Source organism: Protomyctophum bolini (genome assembly GCF_963924005.1).
Source record: "Protomyctophum bolini genome assembly, chromosome: 20".
Classification (NCBI taxonomy): domain Eukaryota; kingdom Metazoa; phylum Chordata; class Actinopteri; order Myctophiformes; family Myctophidae; genus Protomyctophum; species Protomyctophum bolini.
Genome location: NC_137881.1, coordinates 14,134,163 through 14,151,685, shown reverse-complemented (window position 1 = coordinate 14,151,685; position 17,523 = coordinate 14,134,163). Strand labels below are relative to the sequence as shown.

The 17,523-nt window shown below is 41.9% G+C and overlaps 1 protein-coding gene across 8 annotated transcripts; it reads right to left on the bottom strand.

The window, feature by feature from the left end:
• Window positions 1–863: 863 nt before the first annotated feature.
• Window positions 864–17,523, bottom strand: hnrnpc (heterogeneous nuclear ribonucleoprotein C). Of its 8 annotated transcripts, XR_013966096.1 has the most exons (11): window positions 17,393–17,523; window positions 14,215–14,248; window positions 11,371–11,416; window positions 10,455–10,720; window positions 8,001–8,076; window positions 7,797–7,850; window positions 6,653–6,810; window positions 5,850–5,963; window positions 5,003–5,160; window positions 1,773–2,689; window positions 864–1,675 (listed from the first exon to the last, which is right to left on the bottom strand). XR_013966096.1 is itself a non-coding variant. In XM_080793000.1 (10 exons), exons 3-10 carry the CDS (start codon window positions 11,373–11,375, stop codon window positions 2,591–2,593), a joined length of 930 nt encoding a protein of 309 aa, XP_080649126.1. In that variant the 5' UTR covers window positions 11,376–11,416; window positions 14,211–14,248; window positions 17,393–17,523; the 3' UTR covers window positions 864–2,590. The 8 variants fall into 8 exon arrangements, 7 of the variants coding, with proteins under 7 accessions (XP_080649126.1, XP_080649125.1, XP_080649129.1 ...); XM_080793000.1 differs by having other exon boundaries at window positions 864–2,689; window positions 14,211–14,248; XM_080792999.1 differs by having other exon boundaries at window positions 864–2,689.

Genomic DNA, 17,523 nt, shown 5'->3' with positions numbered 1-17,523 from the left:
ACATTGAAAAGATTATGAACATTTTGCATAACATTCTATTGTGGCATGTAGCCTATCTGAGCCATAGGGATTAACGTCATGTGGCGAACAGATATTAACTATGTCATGTCAATTGCATTGTTTCTCTCATCTCCCTGTCCTGCCGCCAAAAGCCACAAAACCTATTTTTTGCACTAATGATGTTATCTCTCTCTCCATCTGTCATCTTTTCCTCCATCTGTCGCCAGTCTTCCGTTGGCTATAAAACATCTATCTTCTCTCCATGCCTTCATCACCGGCCTCCGTGTCATGATTTCCCCGGCTATGATTATGTTGGTCTCACTTCAATCACATGTAAACGCAAAGGCTGCCTGCCAATTATTCATCCCTCTTTCTAATTTACAATCCGTTTTAGTCCGGCAGCCAACAGCCTTCTTTTGTTTCAAGCGGGAAATTTGGTATATCGTTTTTTTTATTGGCCCAAAATATTGTCATATACATACATTAATGAATCCACTTGCTGACCGGCTGTTGGTATTGAGCAATGTCTTCTACTAAATCTAGCCTTATATAGGTTGTTAATGGTAATGTCACATGTGACATTTCCATTAACAACCTACTGTTATAAGGCTAGATTTTTAGATTTTCCTTATGGTTTTTGTAGCATGTGTCATGTCAAACTAGGGGGTTTTCATGATTCTGAATCCATTCCAAGCATTAGTTTTGCACAAAAAACACTCCTTGGGCTAAAAACGGCCATAGCCAGCTGAATATAGGTTTTATATTTGCCTTATTAAACTCCATGCAGACAGCCCCATAGGCTACATTAACAATGTTCCTGCACGCACGTAGGCATTCTAGATTCAGAGAAACAGGTGCTGTGATCCGGCTTGGAAAACATGTTTATTCAAACTCACCAAGTGCAGTCAAATGACAAACATAAATGCAACACACTAAACAGAAACCAACAAACATGGAGCGGGCGGTACAGCGTTACACAAGTCAAGGTCAGTTAAGGTCACAACGCCTCACAGCCTAACAACCGTATAGCAATGAAAGAAAAGTGAATCATTTCAGAGCAATTGAGCACAGTTGCATAATCCCATGTTGTTTTCTTGCACAGGCTTATATTATTTATTTGCCATGCTGAACAGTTAAAAAAAATAAAACATTGCCCAACCAACAGTAAAAAAATTCCTTGTGTCCTATTATGAGTGAAGTGATGTTACACTGCCATCTGCTGGAGGCTACGAGGCAGTTTTTACAGAAGACCTCAGTATCCACTAGGTGCGGCCTCCAATCATGTGCCAATGCTCTATGCACACACGCCATTTTGGATATAGGCGTTACCGATACTACTAATGAACTGTTCCATTCTGGTCAAACAGAGTCAGGGTGCTGCTAATGTGCGTGTTGGCTCACTGGAAACACTTTCCTACACCAGTGGGTCTCAAAGTGTCCTTGAGTGGGTTCCAAATGGCCCCATACGGGTGTGTAACTCTGAGAGTTTTCAAAATGGAACCAAATGGACCTGTAGGGCGTAACCCATTATTAAGGTTATTAAAACGTTTTGAGTGCACGGCACACTAAATGGAACAGAGCCTTAATTAGTATCATCGGTAACACTGAGTAGGGAAGCAGCCCGGAAGTATAGGAATAGTTAAGCCGTTTCCACACTTAGGCGTCTAGGCCGAATCTGGCCGCCGGCAGTTTTCTGAGCAGAAAACTGCCGGCGGCCAGATTCGGAGCCGCATGGGTGGAGCTTAATTTCCATCCACCAGCTGTCTAAAAACCAGGAAGAGACGCCGGCTCTGAGCGGAAAACGTGTGGAAACGGCTTTTTTCTGTGTGCATATAGCCCATTACCAAGTGCAGGGTATGGGGTGCGGGTAGGATCACCTGATGTGCTGCTGAAGTGTCGGGTTAAGCACTTAAACCCTGTATGCTTTTACTTAGTTGACCACAGGTCTATACTAGGCTACCACTTATTGTTCCCCTATACACGATATCTTTGCTAAAATAATAATGCTGATCTACAAACTTGTAGATCTTTGCTGAATCTTTGCCCCCAGAATACGGTTCAAGCCGTTTAAAATGAAACCCTCTGTGTAGACGTGAGATTATACCACGGCACAATTACACTCAAGCCAAGCTATTCAAGCCAAGCGTGTGGTGGAAATGCTGATTTAGTGTGAGTGATAAAAGGATTTTGACACGAGCTATATACGTTCAGCCCAGACTAAATGACAATTTGGTGTAAATGTACCATTCTGGGATTTTTGCAACTCTCCAGTGGCAGAAAAGAGTGATGGTTAACAAAAGTATGAAAGAAGCAAAGTAAGATGAAGAAATAGGACGAACATATATTTGACGTATTTGTGTGTCTGTGTTTGAGGATGAATGGGAGAGATGAGCTACAACACACAGAATTGTGGAAATGTGTCCAATCAAATAAAAAGATGACCGCAGTATGGTGTGCGAATACAATCCTATGCAACACGTTTGTGTGTGTGTGTGTGTGTGTGTGTGTGTGTGTGTGTGTGTGTGTGTGTGTGTGTGTGTGTGTGTGTGCGTGTTCCTGTGTGTGTGTCTGTCTGTGTTAGGTGTGGTGTTTAGGGGTCTTCTCCATTGATGCTATCTCCATCATCCTCGCCTTCCTCCTGCTCTCCCTCCTCTTCCTCCTCTTCCTCTCTCCCTCTACTCTTCACCTGCTAGGTAAGAGAGGGCAGGTGTCAGTGTGTGAACACGACCGCCTTTACCAGAGCGCTGTGACTTTTTGAACAATATCTTGTAAATCCTGACAATTTTCTGAAAACCTATGTTTCTGTATCAGTGGTGGTCAAACCTCATGTTAATGATCCCCAAAATGATATGTATTGGGCCACTGACCCCCATCTGAACATATTTTGGACCCCAAAGATTTGAGTTAAAAACATTTTCACGATTTTTCAAAAGAATAGCAGATCTACAAGCTCGTAGCGCTATTTGATACATTATAACTTGCACTGAAAAATGTCACACACTCTTATACACCTGATGTGACGTGACAGTAAAGTTAAGTTGATTTGCAGGGTGCTCAGTCCAACCTATGGACAGTAGGTGGCAGTGCAAGTACAGTGGCTGCTACAGTACATTTTCCCATAGCTCGAGAAGACTTTGTATGAGAAGCCATGCATCTCTCTAGTCTGCCTCCTTATTTTTTCACAGTCACATCTAGTGAACAGTTTTTCGGTACTACACAAGTGTACGTCACTCTGCCAATTTGTAGTATGATACCCAACTTAAACCAAGGCTTTAATGCTATCACCATAGCTCTGTTATACATGTATATAGGACATGTTTTCTGTGAAACACTACACCAGTGATACTCAACCTCAGGCCCGCGGGCCACATCAGGCCCGCGGGACCATTATGACTGGCCCACCAATGAAAATCTAAAAAAAGGAAAAAAAATCTGGAAAATGAAATAAAAATAAATAAATCTGAATGAAGTTATCTTTAATTACATTATTATAAGTAATACTATTAGAGTTGTACTATTACTCGAACGAAAATAAAAGCTTGGGGGGGGGGGGGGGATGCAATGCAAATGAAAGACATATACTGTGTATCCCTATTCCCTGACATAATTTTATAGCTAAACGGACAGAATTCTATTTTATTTGAATGATGAAACCCAGCTGCCATTAATAGTTCTTCACTTATAGCTATCTATTTTCAGGTAGATTGTTTTATTTTACTCAGTCAGCCATATCACTACTCATTTTTTTTTCATGAAAAAGGTCATAGCTGGGTAATCTATTTTCAGGCAAATTGTGTTTATTGTATTTTATTTTACTCAGCCATAACAATTTATTTTCTGTTAACCAACTTGCTGGCTGGCAGGCAGGCAGACAGCTACTCATAGACAGGCAGACAGACAGCTACTCATGGAGAATTGGACAGGCAGGCAGACAGCTACTCATAGACAGGCAGACAGACAGCTACTCATGGAGAATTGGACAGGCAGACAGCTACTCATAGGCAGACAGACAGCTACTCATGGACAATTGGACAGGCAGGAAGGCAGACAGCTACTCATAGACAGACAGACAGCTACTCATGGACAATTGGACAGGCAGGAAGGCAGACAGCTACTCATAGACAGACAGACAGCTACTCATGGACAATTGGGCAGGCAGGCAGACAGCTACTCATAGACAGACAGACAGCTACTCATGGAGAATTGGACAGGCAGGCAGACAGCTACTCATAGACAGGCAGACAGACAGCTACTCATGGAGAATTGGACAGGCAGACAGCTACTCATAGACAGGCAGACAGACAGCTACTCATGGACAATTGGACAGGCAGGAAGGCAGACAGCTACTCATAGACAGACAGACAGCTACTCATGGACAATTGGACAGGCAGGAAGGCAGACAGCTACTCATAGACAGACAGCTACTCATGGACAATTGGGCAGGCAGGCAGACAGCTACTCATAGACAGACAGACAGCTACTCATGGACAATTGGACAGGCAGGAAGGCAGACAGCTACTCATAGACAGGCAGACAGACAGCTACTCATGGACAATTAGGCAGGCAGGCAGACAGCTACTCATAGACAGGCAGACAGACAGCTACTCATGGACAATTAGGCAGGCAGGCAGGCAAAGAGCTATGTTATTATAACAGCTACTCATGTTATGTGCAATAATTTGTGCAGTTATGGAAACAGCTCTTTGTGTTCATGCAAGAAAATGTAACACATTTATTTATTTACATATTGTGTGCATGCACATTGTACTTTGATACATTTTGCGAAAATAAAGCAATTGAAAGAGAGAAGTTATCAAGTATCATTAATGTCGTAATTTTATCTACTGGCCCCTGGCCATTTTTGTAATGTGGCCCACAGGTAAATCTATTTGAGTATCCCTGCACTACACTACACTACAGATACACTCGAGTACAAATCCCTGCTTCAAGGTTCATTGCGAGTCTGGCTCCTTTACCCTCTGCAACCCCCCCCCCCACTCACCTCTTCCTCCTCCAACAGATCTCCCTCCTCCTCCGAGTCGTTCAGGAGGTCCTCTCTGTCCCTCTCTCTGTCCCTCTTCAGGCTGTCCTCCTTCTTGCTGGATGTGGAGGAGTGGAGGGGAGACACCTCCCCCGGCTCTGGCTTTTGGCTCTTCTGTTCTGTAGGGAGAGGAAATGGTAGGTGATAAGAGGAAGAGAATAGTACAGAGGAGAAGCAGTCTCTTCCGTACATGTCATGATGTGGACACAGCTTTTGCTACACTAGAGGTTCTGGCCGCTAAGCATCAATGTTCTGCTGGAGACCTACAGTATATATTGCATGCATTATGCATGTCATTTCCCCTGTCAATTTATTTATTTCCATCAAGGACTTGATTGACATTTTTATTTCACAGTATGCAGAATGGGTACATTTCAAACGAAAGCACAAGTCAATACAAAACTGTTACTGTGCACGACACCATGATTAAGCATTACACTTGTTTACAACAGGGTCCACCATTTTTAATTCATCAGAACTCTACTACTAGACTACTTTGTAAATAAGTGTTTTCAGTAATGCCTTTAAAGTGCTTTCCTCTGGGAGTTTGTGGATTAATGATACTACATTATTATACGTTACTACAGTATACTACGATACTGCTATGTTTTTATTTTTACAGGGGCCAGTTTCAAATTGAAGCCACCCGCAATGAATTGCTCTTTGAGAGCGGTTTTGAAGGAGTCTAGGGATTCACATTTCTTAATGGCCGTTGGTAGGGCGTCACACATTTTAGTGGCACAGGAGCTAAATTAATTGAATGCCCACATACAGTTCCTGCCTGCAAGTAAAGTGCCTGCATGCCTACCTGACTTCTTGTTGTGGTCTTTCTCCATGTGTTCCAGGCTCTCCAGCAGGTAGTCCACCTTATGTTTGATCTGGGTCAGCTCTCTCTTAATGGTCTGCAGGTCATCCACCTTCACTGTGGCGAGAGGAAGACAATCAGTCAGTCCAACAGATAGATTTCATAGATAGAACAAACACTAATTATTATAACTCATAATAATTAGTGAGTTGCTAATTATTATGACTCATAATAATTAGTGGAAGGAAGGCACTGGAGCAACTCGGACAGTTTAAGCCCATATTTTATTATCAGGGTTCAAGTAAATAAGAGACAACGTACGCCTTCCTTCCTCCTGCAACCTGTCTCTGCCTCTGAGATGCACCAGACTGGCCTGCCATAGGCTTGAGGCGCAGTTGGAACTCCCTAATGCTGTCATAATAATTAGTGTTTGTTTGAAACGGGTGCATGATTATGAAATTATGACCGATGTCCGATTTTCCGATTATTTGCAGGGTCATATCTGCCAATACCGATTCTGACCGATTCTGATATTATACGGATGATGCTGCCTTCAAACATAAGAAAGACACAAAATAAAGGCGACAGAGACATTGAAAGTCACATTATTATTGCGTCATCAATATCTGTGAAAATAATCCGAAAACGATATGGCGTTTTTATGGCCGATTTCAATATGTTACAGATTATATTGTGCATCATTAATTATGAGGTCCTCTGGCTGGAGGAGAGTGTGTGTGTGTGTGTGTGTGTGTGTGTGTGTGTGTGTGTGTGTGTGTTAGAGTGCGTGCGTGCATGTGTCCTACTTGCACGGGAGGTCCTCTGGCTGCTCTTAGAGGAAGTGAAGCTCGTTTTGCGTCGACCGCCCCCGCCACTCAGACTGACTCTGGGACGCTTGGAGGGGATGACGGCCCGCGAGAGAGGAGGTGGAGGCGGAGGAACGCGTGACGGGTAGGTGTACACCCTAAAAAGATGGAGAGGCACAACAAGGACGATGGATGGATGCACGCATGCCTGTCGTTCGGATCTGGCTGGTTCTTTCTGACCAAATAACTTAAATCTACACACTGCACATGCTCAAAGGTTCTCAGCAATACACCAGTGTTGAAAAATGTTCGTCGACTACCTTTCTTCACTGACGAAAATGAAATGGAAACTAAATTAAAATTAAGCTATGGTGACTAAAGCTAAGACTATTAGTCTTAGCTTTAGTCATCAACAAATAAAAACTACACTAAAATGTTAGGAAGGGACTAGTAGAAGAGATCCAGTATAAGTAAAAGACAAGTAATTTTACTCTTGGTTGCATGCTGAAAATAGTCGATCTACAAGCTCACAACACTGAAGCATTGTGAGCTTGTAGAGCGGCTATATTCAGCAAGTGTAAAATCAGCCATTATGACACCATCAAGTCCTGCCAAAATCGACTAAATCAACCGTAGATTTAGTTGACTAAAATCTTATATTTAGTCGACTAAAAGACTAAAAGATTCCAGGTGACTATAATGTGACTAAAACTAAATGAAAACTATTCAAGAGACTATATGACTAAAACTAAAATCTAAATTTGCTGTCAAAATCACCACTGCTCTACACTGCACATGCTTATACTGTAGGTTCTCAGCAATACACCCAGCAAGTGTCAAGTGTGTGGAGTGGATGATACATTCATACATAGGCTACATACATACTGCATTATGTACGACCATACTGTACAGTATGTAGAGACACACATACACTACATACAGAGATTCCTGGAATGTAGTCTGACCATCGCTGAATGTTTAGCAACATTTCTGTGTGCACCTTTACCTATATATTCATTCATTAAAGAGAGTGTGTGTGTGTGTGTGTGTGTGTGTGTGTGTGTGTGTGTGTGTGTGTGTGTACATGCACGCGTACACACTTGTGCGTGTTAAGAACGCAAGAAAATACAAATGTATAACTCACCTGTCATAGTAATCTCTTTGGAAGTCGTAGTCCAGCTCAAATGAGCCGGGACTGCTGTGCACAGAAAAAGACAGATAAGTAGATGACATGCTTGTAGGAGGATCAACTAAAGCAATGTACAGTACACACAGTCACATACTGCACACGCATGCATGCAACATTACTAGAAATGATGATCAAAAAAATCCCACGATGAAAACACACCTGCTGTACATGTCTCCCGCAGACCGTTTCACTGTCTTTGATCTGTGGGGCTTTGGTTCACCTGCCAGGTTGATGTCTGAGAGAGAGAAGTGTGAAATTCCAATTAATGTTATGAGTGTTAAGAGTCAGTCAGTCAGTCAGCATCTTGCAATGGGTCTGTCCACAAGATTCGATACACCACCAAGATACCCATGTACCTGTCTAAATACTAAATACTTACCTTAATGTACGCACCGTCCCCCCCGTCCCCCATTTCCCCTCACTGTATATGTATCTTTTCCCTTTTTGCTTCCACTACATAGAAGTGTCTATTTGTATGTCTCTAAATGTTTTGATGAATTGAACAATGTGGACCCTGTTGTAAACAAGTATAATGCTTAATTGGGTCGTCCACTCACAGTTAACAGTCTTTGTATTGAGTTTGTGCTTGAAATGTACTGTAATTCTGCAAACTGTTAATAAATATTTCAATCAATCAATCAATCAGTCAGTCGAGTGAGTGTGTGTTATTTTTGTGCTCAAGTGAAGAAGGCATTTGCTTCACTCCTACTGTCTTTCCCGGTCTAGTTAGCAATAGCATACACATATAATAGGCTCATGAGGGTGACCCGGTGTATCACGTACCCTTTTGTTGTTGCACGCATCAAACAATGTCAGAAGTCAAGCCTGGATTATTTGAACCCCCAGTCTCCAGCATCGGGAAATATCTACTTTTCAGACAAAAGGCTTTCGGTCTACAGGCAGAATTACTCTCTGCTCACCTACTGTTTGACCTACTGTTTGACCATCACACAGCAATCGAATCCAGAGCAGTGCTTTTAGTGTTCGAGCGCATCCTCCACTGGGACAACACAACACAGTGTTTCTGCTTCCGCACTACAAACCGGAGCTGAAGCTGTCCAAGCCGCAGACCTACTGCGCCCCTCAGTGGACGGAGGACGCAACTACGCAGCTGCAGGGCTCTCTGGCTTGCACGGACTGGGACGTCTTTGAAGGCGTCCTGGACGAGAGGTCTCCGTGATCACCGATTACATCAAGTTTTCTATCAACGCAAGGACTGGGCCGCCCTCCAAATAATTGACAGGCAAATTAGGAATGATATTCTTAGGCCAAACTCAATAAAGTAAAAATCCTAACTGGTGGTGAGACAAGACAAAATAACTGCACAACTCCAGGTCCTACCACCTTTGCAAATACTCAGAACACTTTTTACAAACGGTTTGACAGTCACGACTACTCTGCTGTCTGTGAGTGTGAGGAACTGTTGGGAGCCCTCCCCTTTCAGGAGCCGTCGCATCCCCCTTTCACAGAGGAGCAGGTACGACAGCTGCTGGCCAGGTGTAAGCCTGGCAAGGCACCAGGGCCGGATGGCATCTCGGCAAAGGTGCTCAAGCTCTGTGCCATGGAGCTCTCCCCCATCCTTCACTCCATCTTCTGGGAATCCTACAGGACAGCATCCGTACCCACCCCCAGGAAAACATCCACCATCATACCGGTACCCAAGAAACCCCGCCCCTCAGAACCTAACCACTATAGACCCGTAGCTTTAACATCAATAAATATGATGAAATGCCTGGAAAGATTGATCCTAAACATCATTCTGCCATAATTTAGCCCCTCACCTAGCAACATCACATATTTTAAATACTCTGATGATACTGCTATTCTCGGACTGCTCCATGACAATAACTCTATTACGGTCTATCAGAACATAATTTCTCATTGTTGAGTTGAATGTGGAAAAAACAAAAGAACTGGTCATTGAAACAACCCACACTGGACTCCTCGTTAATGGTAAGCCAGTTTCACATATCTTGGACTCACCCTGGACAATAGACTTAGGTTTGATCAACATATTACATCTATCCAGTCACATTTTCAGAAAAGACTTGTAATCCGCAAGTTAAGATCATTATCTGTTGCTCCTCATCTTCTTTTATTATTGTACAAAAGCATTATTCAACCTGTTCTGTTGTACTGTTCCGCATGTTTTTACAACATACTACCCATGCCCATACCCATGCCTCCCATACCAACACTTTCTGATATGAACAATAATGCCATCACACGGCTAGCACTCTCAATATCACGTGACACTGATCATCCCCTGTATCGCTTCTTCAACCTCATGCCATCAGGACAAAGATACAGAACCTTACCCTGAAAAAAGGTTCGTTTCAGTAGGAGTTTTGTCCCCTCAGCCATCACAGCATTAAACAAACTGCCCCGCCGATAGGATGGTTCTGTACACAGTGGGGAACTCATGTTTTCTTTGTTTTTTTTTTGTCTTGGTGTTATGTTTTTCTGTACCATGTGCTGTTTTTGTTGTTGGTGGGGGTCCACTGGCATATATTTTCAAATGGTGGTTCGGCAGGCCAATGAGCATCATTTTGGGGGTCCTTGACATGAAAAGGTTTGAGAACCACTGGCACTACACAACTCGAACTCACTCACCTAGCACCTGTCCCACGATCATGCGTCCGTCCTCGTTGGCCACAGCAGTGCGGGCGTTCCTCTCGTTGGCGAACTGGACGAAGGCGAAGCCCTTGTGCACGGAGCAGCCCACGATCTTCCCGTACTTGGAGAAGATGGCCTCCACGTCGTTCTTGGTGACCAGCAGTGTGTTGAGGTTGCCGATGAAGACACGAGAGTTGAGGGAGCGCGGGTCCGTCTTGTTGGTCACGTTGCTGGCCAAGTCAGCGGCGGTGGAGGAGGACCAACTGGGAAAAAAGGGGTGGGGAGAAAGGAGGAGAGGAGATAGAGAGATGAGTAATTTTTTGTTTATTATATGAATCCTCGATGAAGCTCAGCTGAGTTGCCTTGTGCCCATAAACATGTTACATTATTTATTTTAAAATATTTGTATACTTTTAGTAGGTCAGTATATGATTATTTTCAATGCACATAATGCCTTATGCTTTAGGTAAATCACAAATAATTGCTATTCTGTGTGCTGAACTTGCAAAGGCTCCTGACAAGATGACAAATTGTCAGGTAGGCTACAGCATTTATTTCAGAGAACTAATACAGTACATGTCACACTTACAGCAAACACCCACAGCTATACACTTTTTGTTAATGTGCATTCCCATACTTTACAATAGGCTATGTTAATATATTTGATGCAGAAATAGGATGAAAAATACATGTTACAATATACTTTATCTTTAACACCTTTATCTTAAACAGGCCTGTGTCATTGGGTTTTAAGATAAAGTACTGACAATGAGCAAATTAGTATACACAGATATTTTTTAATGGCGTCATCGTTATGTAATATGTCAGCTTTTGAAACATAGTAGCCTACGATAATAGTAGTATTACAGAACAATATACTGTGTGTTTGGGGTTTGAAATTGCCATCACTCACTCCATTGTGTCTGTAGAGTTGGCGGTGGAGGTCTGCCTGCCTGCCTCTGTTGGAGAGAAGAGTGTTGTTATTGTCCCCCCTGATCCTGGGGGGCGGGAGGGAGGCTCAATGATTGGCCACTGTGGGAGCTGTATAGTCACTATGGGTGAAAACTACTGTGGTACAGCTACAAAACAAAATGTGTTGTATTTTTACTCCTAGAGGGATTTAATGGAAAACTACCTCTGTGAACAAAGTTGGGAATGTGCCAGGATGTAAAAGAGGGGAGAAAAAACAGGGGACACCACACAAAAACCTGTTGGGGACACATATGTGTTATCACAATAGTATAAAATATTGAATGACAGTGATAAAGCAGCTGGGCCTAAACGGACAAAAGATTGACAGTAAAAACACTTTCAAAACCCATGCTGTCGCAAAGCCTATAGATACATTGTCTACATTGGACTGAAAATAATTTTAAGACATTTGTGCTGAAAACCATGCATGCCGCTACGGCCATTAAAAAAAAAACACTGCTCCCAACTCTAAACTGTGACCTATAATCTCTCCATCTCTCTCTGGGCACTTGTTTCCAGAAGGAGATCACATTGTTTATCTAAGCCTGTGCTTAATGCTCTCATCTCCTCTACATGATTTGGCGGGTTGTTTTCATCCCATGGCCACATGACAGCAGCTATACACACTGGATGTGCTCACAGGGGGCCGGTATTAAGTACTGCAGAGCACTCAGGGATGTTTATAATTGTGAACAATGTTCACACTAGAACAAAAACTATTGACAATGTCAGGTTTAACTTTGAGTGGATAATCTCTCCAAAGAGAAACCTGAAGTCTGAGCCAGTATTTTGGCCTTGTGTCCCTGTGGTATGAGGATAATGCTACCGTTAAAGAGATTTGATGCCCTCCCTACCTGGGCAGAGCATGGCACTGCCAGCCTTATGCGTGCGATTGCTTGTGTAACTCATTGGGGTTAAAGGTTTGCTTCCCTGGGGAAATGAAAAAGACAGACAAAGGCTTTCCCACCTAATTCCCAGGTTCCATGCATTGTCTATGGTGGTGTGAATTTGATATAGGCTATTAAGCATGAATTCTGCAAACTCACAACACATCGCCTGACGACACATTGCGAGCTGATAGATCTTCCCTTTTCAGCACACCATATAAATTAAGCATTCAATTTAGCCTTAAAAACATGTCTTTATGCACTGATGAATAATCTAAGAGGTTATGTTTGTGATATCGTTTGTGATTGCTTGTGTAACTCATGGGGTATCTAGCCTGGCAAAGCTGGGGCTACAGATACGGTATCTGTCTCATCATGGGACTCCACAGTATGGTGTAGTAGCCTGCGGCATGCAGTGTATTCATTCAAGGAATTCATTGGTGCGGTGCCGGGTGGACAGTAAATACCATGAGTCTTAAATTAACCGTCAGGAGTTAAATTAAGAGACTCTAGAATTCATAGTTTAATGCTTGGGAACACAGATTGGATGCCAGCCGGCATCACTGGCACAGGGGACCGTGTATTTATACAAGACAGGGGTCTTCAACGTTTTCCAGGCCAAGGACCCCTTATAGCTGAGAGAGATGAAGCAGAGACACCCCCCCCCCCCCCTATACTGTATAAATCTGCTATGTAGTAGCAGATTAAACTTTTTCATAGATTTCATAGACTTGTTTGACAGCACTATCATCAGCATCAATTCGTGTTTTTTTGGTTTGTTGACATTAATATGTTTGATTTGTGTTAATATGTATTTTCAGACATTTAAACCACTTACACCTTAAGTACTAACTAGTAAACTTCACCGTTGACTCTACGGTATACTGGGTTTGCTCCTTTTCCCCTCTATACCAAAATAGCAGTTCTAAAAGCTTGTAGATCTGCTATTTACATAAAATTTACCCCTCAGAATAGGGATGCTAGGGTTTCAGAAAATGTAAGAAAAGGGGAAAAAAAGGTATTTTCCAGCACCCCGTAGTAACTGAGGACCCCTAGGGGTCCCGGACTGACTCGTGTTGAAGACCCCTGCTGTAGGATAGTAGGAATGTGATACACAAATTGGGTATGCTTATGTGGGCCTAATATAACTCCCATCCAGATAGTTGATAGCAAAAATTGTACTATCAGTAAGAGTAATAATCCTTCTTAAAAGACAGATAATTTAATGTGTGTGTGTGTGTGTGTATATTCATATTCCACAATATCCCCATGCACACAGCCAATCACATTCCAAGGACAGGGCATGTCCGCCGCATGCCCTTAATCACAGAGCATGGGGTGTTAATTAAAAAGCAAATAATTGTTTTCATTTTCAGTAATCAACATCAAGAGATTCATGGTAACACTTTACTGTCCGATGGCCTTATGCTGGTGAATTCAACTGTGTATTCATGTACAGTATGGAAAAAGCATTGTCAGTGCACAGTGATAAGATTAGTTAAGTGCTTAAAGGAAATTTTAAACTGTATTGTTTATGGGAGAAGTCTTTTTTTTAATATATCATATATTTTTTTAGTGTTATTTTATACTTACTAAGTCTTAATATACAGCTTTCTATACACTGATAGGGCCACCGTAATAGAGTCACCCAGGAAGAAGAGGGAGGGTCTATTATAAGGTAACTAAATCTAAAACGGCAGTTAAGAAAACATTTGTTTTGATTGCATCACAACACAACGAAAAGAAAACACTACATGCTAGTTTGTGTTGGGGAATCTAGAAGGAAATCAGGCTAGTTCACATGGGGGCAAAGCAGATCTGAAATGTAAAAAAATAAATAAAAAGAAAGACGGATGGAAAAAAAATAGGAGGGGGTGGGGGTTGAGAGACCAACTTACGATTTGTTGCTGCGCAAAAAATCTGCTTCAAAAACTAAAGAAGGGGAAACACAAAAAAAAGTGACATTAGAAAATAAGGCCTTTGCCAAAGATGACCTGAATGTGTCAGCATACCTGCAGTACCAGGGATGGACATGTGGGTCATGGTGAGTTTCAAAGAAATAGTACAGACTTATGACTTATTAAGTCGTCACCATCTGTTCCCCTGGTAGAAACGCTCAGTCAATCTGTCTCAATTCAGACCTATGAACCATAAATCCAGAAATAGTTTTATAAAGCACATTATGTATTCTTTAGCTCACTATATACTGCAGAATAGTATTCAAACTAGGGTTAAGAGGTCAACTCAAATGGAAGTGCTGCTGCTAACCAAAAATAATACTGAATTATTTAATTATACATTTTGAGAAAGATATCGTTTATTGACACTGCAACAAAAGAAAAAACTAAGAAAAACATAAAATGCCCTATACATTTATACCTTTATATTTTGGCTGTTTTCAGGGCAGAAAATAAACAGCATGGCCTATTGGCCTTTATTGGCCAGCTAAAAGTATTGTTTGTCAATTTTATTAATGGTTAATTATTTTATTATTATATTTTCAAATAAACTCAAATCATAAGAGCACAGACAGGACCTCAGAGACCTGCAGAATGTGTGCACTTTTGTTTCACTTTGTGACTTTTCAAGTAACAATATACCATAGAGTTAGCTCTATGATTTGTTGTATATTACCAGGGCAATGAGGCCATACAAAATAATGTTATCAGGAGTGAACTACATAAAAGAAACTAAAGGGAAGACAAAAAGCAACAGATCTTGTTCAATGTCAGGGAGCTCATTCAACTGGCTAATATTTCCCAGTCTGACCCGAGGCCCATTCCACAAATGCCTTTAGTTAGTTCTCACACTTTCAAGATTTTCATGTTCAAAATGATCAGATGTACAAACAGCTCGCAGGGTGCTGCACGCTGTGAGCTTGTATTATCTTCCATTTTTTAATATCCACCACCCCACTAAAATCTAAAATGACACATCAGATGCTTTCCCGGTATTATTGGGTCAAGTTCCTTTCATTTTCTTCTCTCTTTCTTTCATGTTCCGATTTTGGTTTCTGATTTGCACCAGGGTCACCCATGCTATGTGGTGTGGGTGTGTGGGTGTACTTATGGAGTATAGTAGCCCCGCTCGGAACCCTACGTAAAGTTTCTGACATTTGGATTACTTTACATGTAGGGTCCCGTCCCATCTCTCCCACGCTAAATGGAATACAGACATACATACGTTCGGAAATGGTCGTGCTGCACTTTATTGATGGGGGTTAGATGTTTCAAAAGAAGTATATAGGAGCTATAGGAGACAACGGAAACGTCAGAGAATTTTCCTTTGGCGCAGAAGCCGTTAAGTATTTTTAATCTGTGTTTGACCGTTTTGGCAGCTCTGAAATGCTCTCTTCCTTCCATCCTTGACTTCCTTATTGACATCCCATTGTACTGCCTACAGCACCGACAGTGGCTAGCTGCGACAGAGCAGATCAGAGGCAGGAACGTGCAGCTAGCCACTGTCTGTGCTGGAGGCTGTACAATGGGATGTCAATAAGGTAGTCAAGGAAGGAAGGAAGAGAGAATTTCAGAGCTGCCAAAACGGTCAAACACAGATTAAAAATACTTAACGGCTTATGCGCCAAAGGCAAATTCTCTGACGTTTCCGTTGTCTCCTTTAGCTCCTATATGCTTATTTTGAAACATCTAACCCCCATCAATAAAGCGCAGCACGACCATTTCCGAACATATGTACGTCTGTATTCCATTTTGTGTGGGAGAGATGGCATGGGACCCTACATGTAAAGTCATCCAAATGTCCGAAACTTTCTGTAGGGTTCCGAGCTGGGCTAGGAGTATAGGCACTTTGACGAAAACACCACATCATGTGGCATAATATGGCTATTAAGGTGAGAGCCTACGGATTTGAGCTGTGGTTGTAATACTACTAATGTAATGTACATATGGACACCAGAGATCTTACACATTTTGATGGTCTGCTGGTGGCCCAGAGACTAGAGAGGGACATTTATCTTTGCCCCCTGCAGCAGACCCCAGGCCAGTACAGTAAGGATCTTTTCCCCCAAGGCCAGACACTTGGGAGTCAAAGAGGTTTATAAAGAAGACCCACTGAGCAACAGCCACACCACATAATTCCCACAACTGGACTAAAATCATTGCATAGAATAGATAGATGGGAATACAAAGTGATCATTCACGAAAGACAGTTAAGATCGAGCCGCCCTTCCCTGGGTTAATGGCCAAAACTAGGCGAATTTATAGTCCATTAATTCATTTTAATTACAAACGAACAAACAAAAAACTATGCACCAGCCTTGGCTTTTTTAGGCTAAGCAGTATGCAGAACAAACAGGTATGGATGCAACATGAGTTTCTTAATCTGCAGATCATGACTTTAATGATTATCATAGATATTCACCAGATATACAAACTTGAAACTCCCAATATTATAGCATCAGTCTATGGCAGCACAACACGCCAAAACAGAGCTGTATGCTTGCTTCATGAAAACGCCCCCATTCTCTCTCTCTCTCTCTTCATCGGAAAAAACATCACTTGTCAGGCCAGGGACATAACGTTTACTGTCTGAAGATTACCAAGAAAATACGAAAAACACATCTTTAGCAGCCAACTTCAAACGGCCGTAAAATCAGGTTACTGGTGGGGGTAAAACAAAGAATGACAATAAAAAGCCTTTTAAAAACGGATTTCCAGAAAAAGCACCGCCTATCATTCTGTCCAGAAAAGAACGATCTTCGATTCGATCTTTTCCACCTCGTTAAAAACACGACCACAAACAATCAAATACGCTCATACTGTAGTGTGAACCCTGAAAAATACCAGGTTTAAAATGTCTTATTCGAGAGGAAAAAACCAAGGCAAAAGACGTGTGTCGCTTGTTGTGGAAGCTGTAAACTAATTACAATCGCCACCAGCCGAATCACAAAATGTACGCCACTATAAAAGCCAAACACAGTCTCAGTGAGAATACCAGCCAGAAAAATACATTAAAAATAAAATCAAAAAAATCCCAAAGATGGTTCAAAGTCAGAAAAATAAAAAAAATAAAAAATAAAAATAGGGGGAAAAAAATCTCTCTGTTAAAAATACTCACCGGGAGCTTACTATTAAAAATGAGTAAAATTCAACCGTTGTTTTAACTTGTGTAGGTTAATATCCGAGTCAATTGTCTGATACCATCACCTTGAAACCAGCTAAGCTAACCACGAAATGGCGTCGTCCAAC

Coding starts and splice junctions, on each gene's coding strand:
- hnrnpc (XM_080793000.1), bottom strand. Junction 5,964..6,652: donor CCAGAGGACCTCCCGTGCAA/GTAGGACACATG, acceptor CTCTCGCCACAG/TGAAGGTGGATGACCTGCAG. Junction 5,161..5,849: donor AGACCACAACAAGAAGTCAG/GTAGGCATGCAG, acceptor CTCTCCCTACAG/AACAGAAGAGCCAAAAGCCA.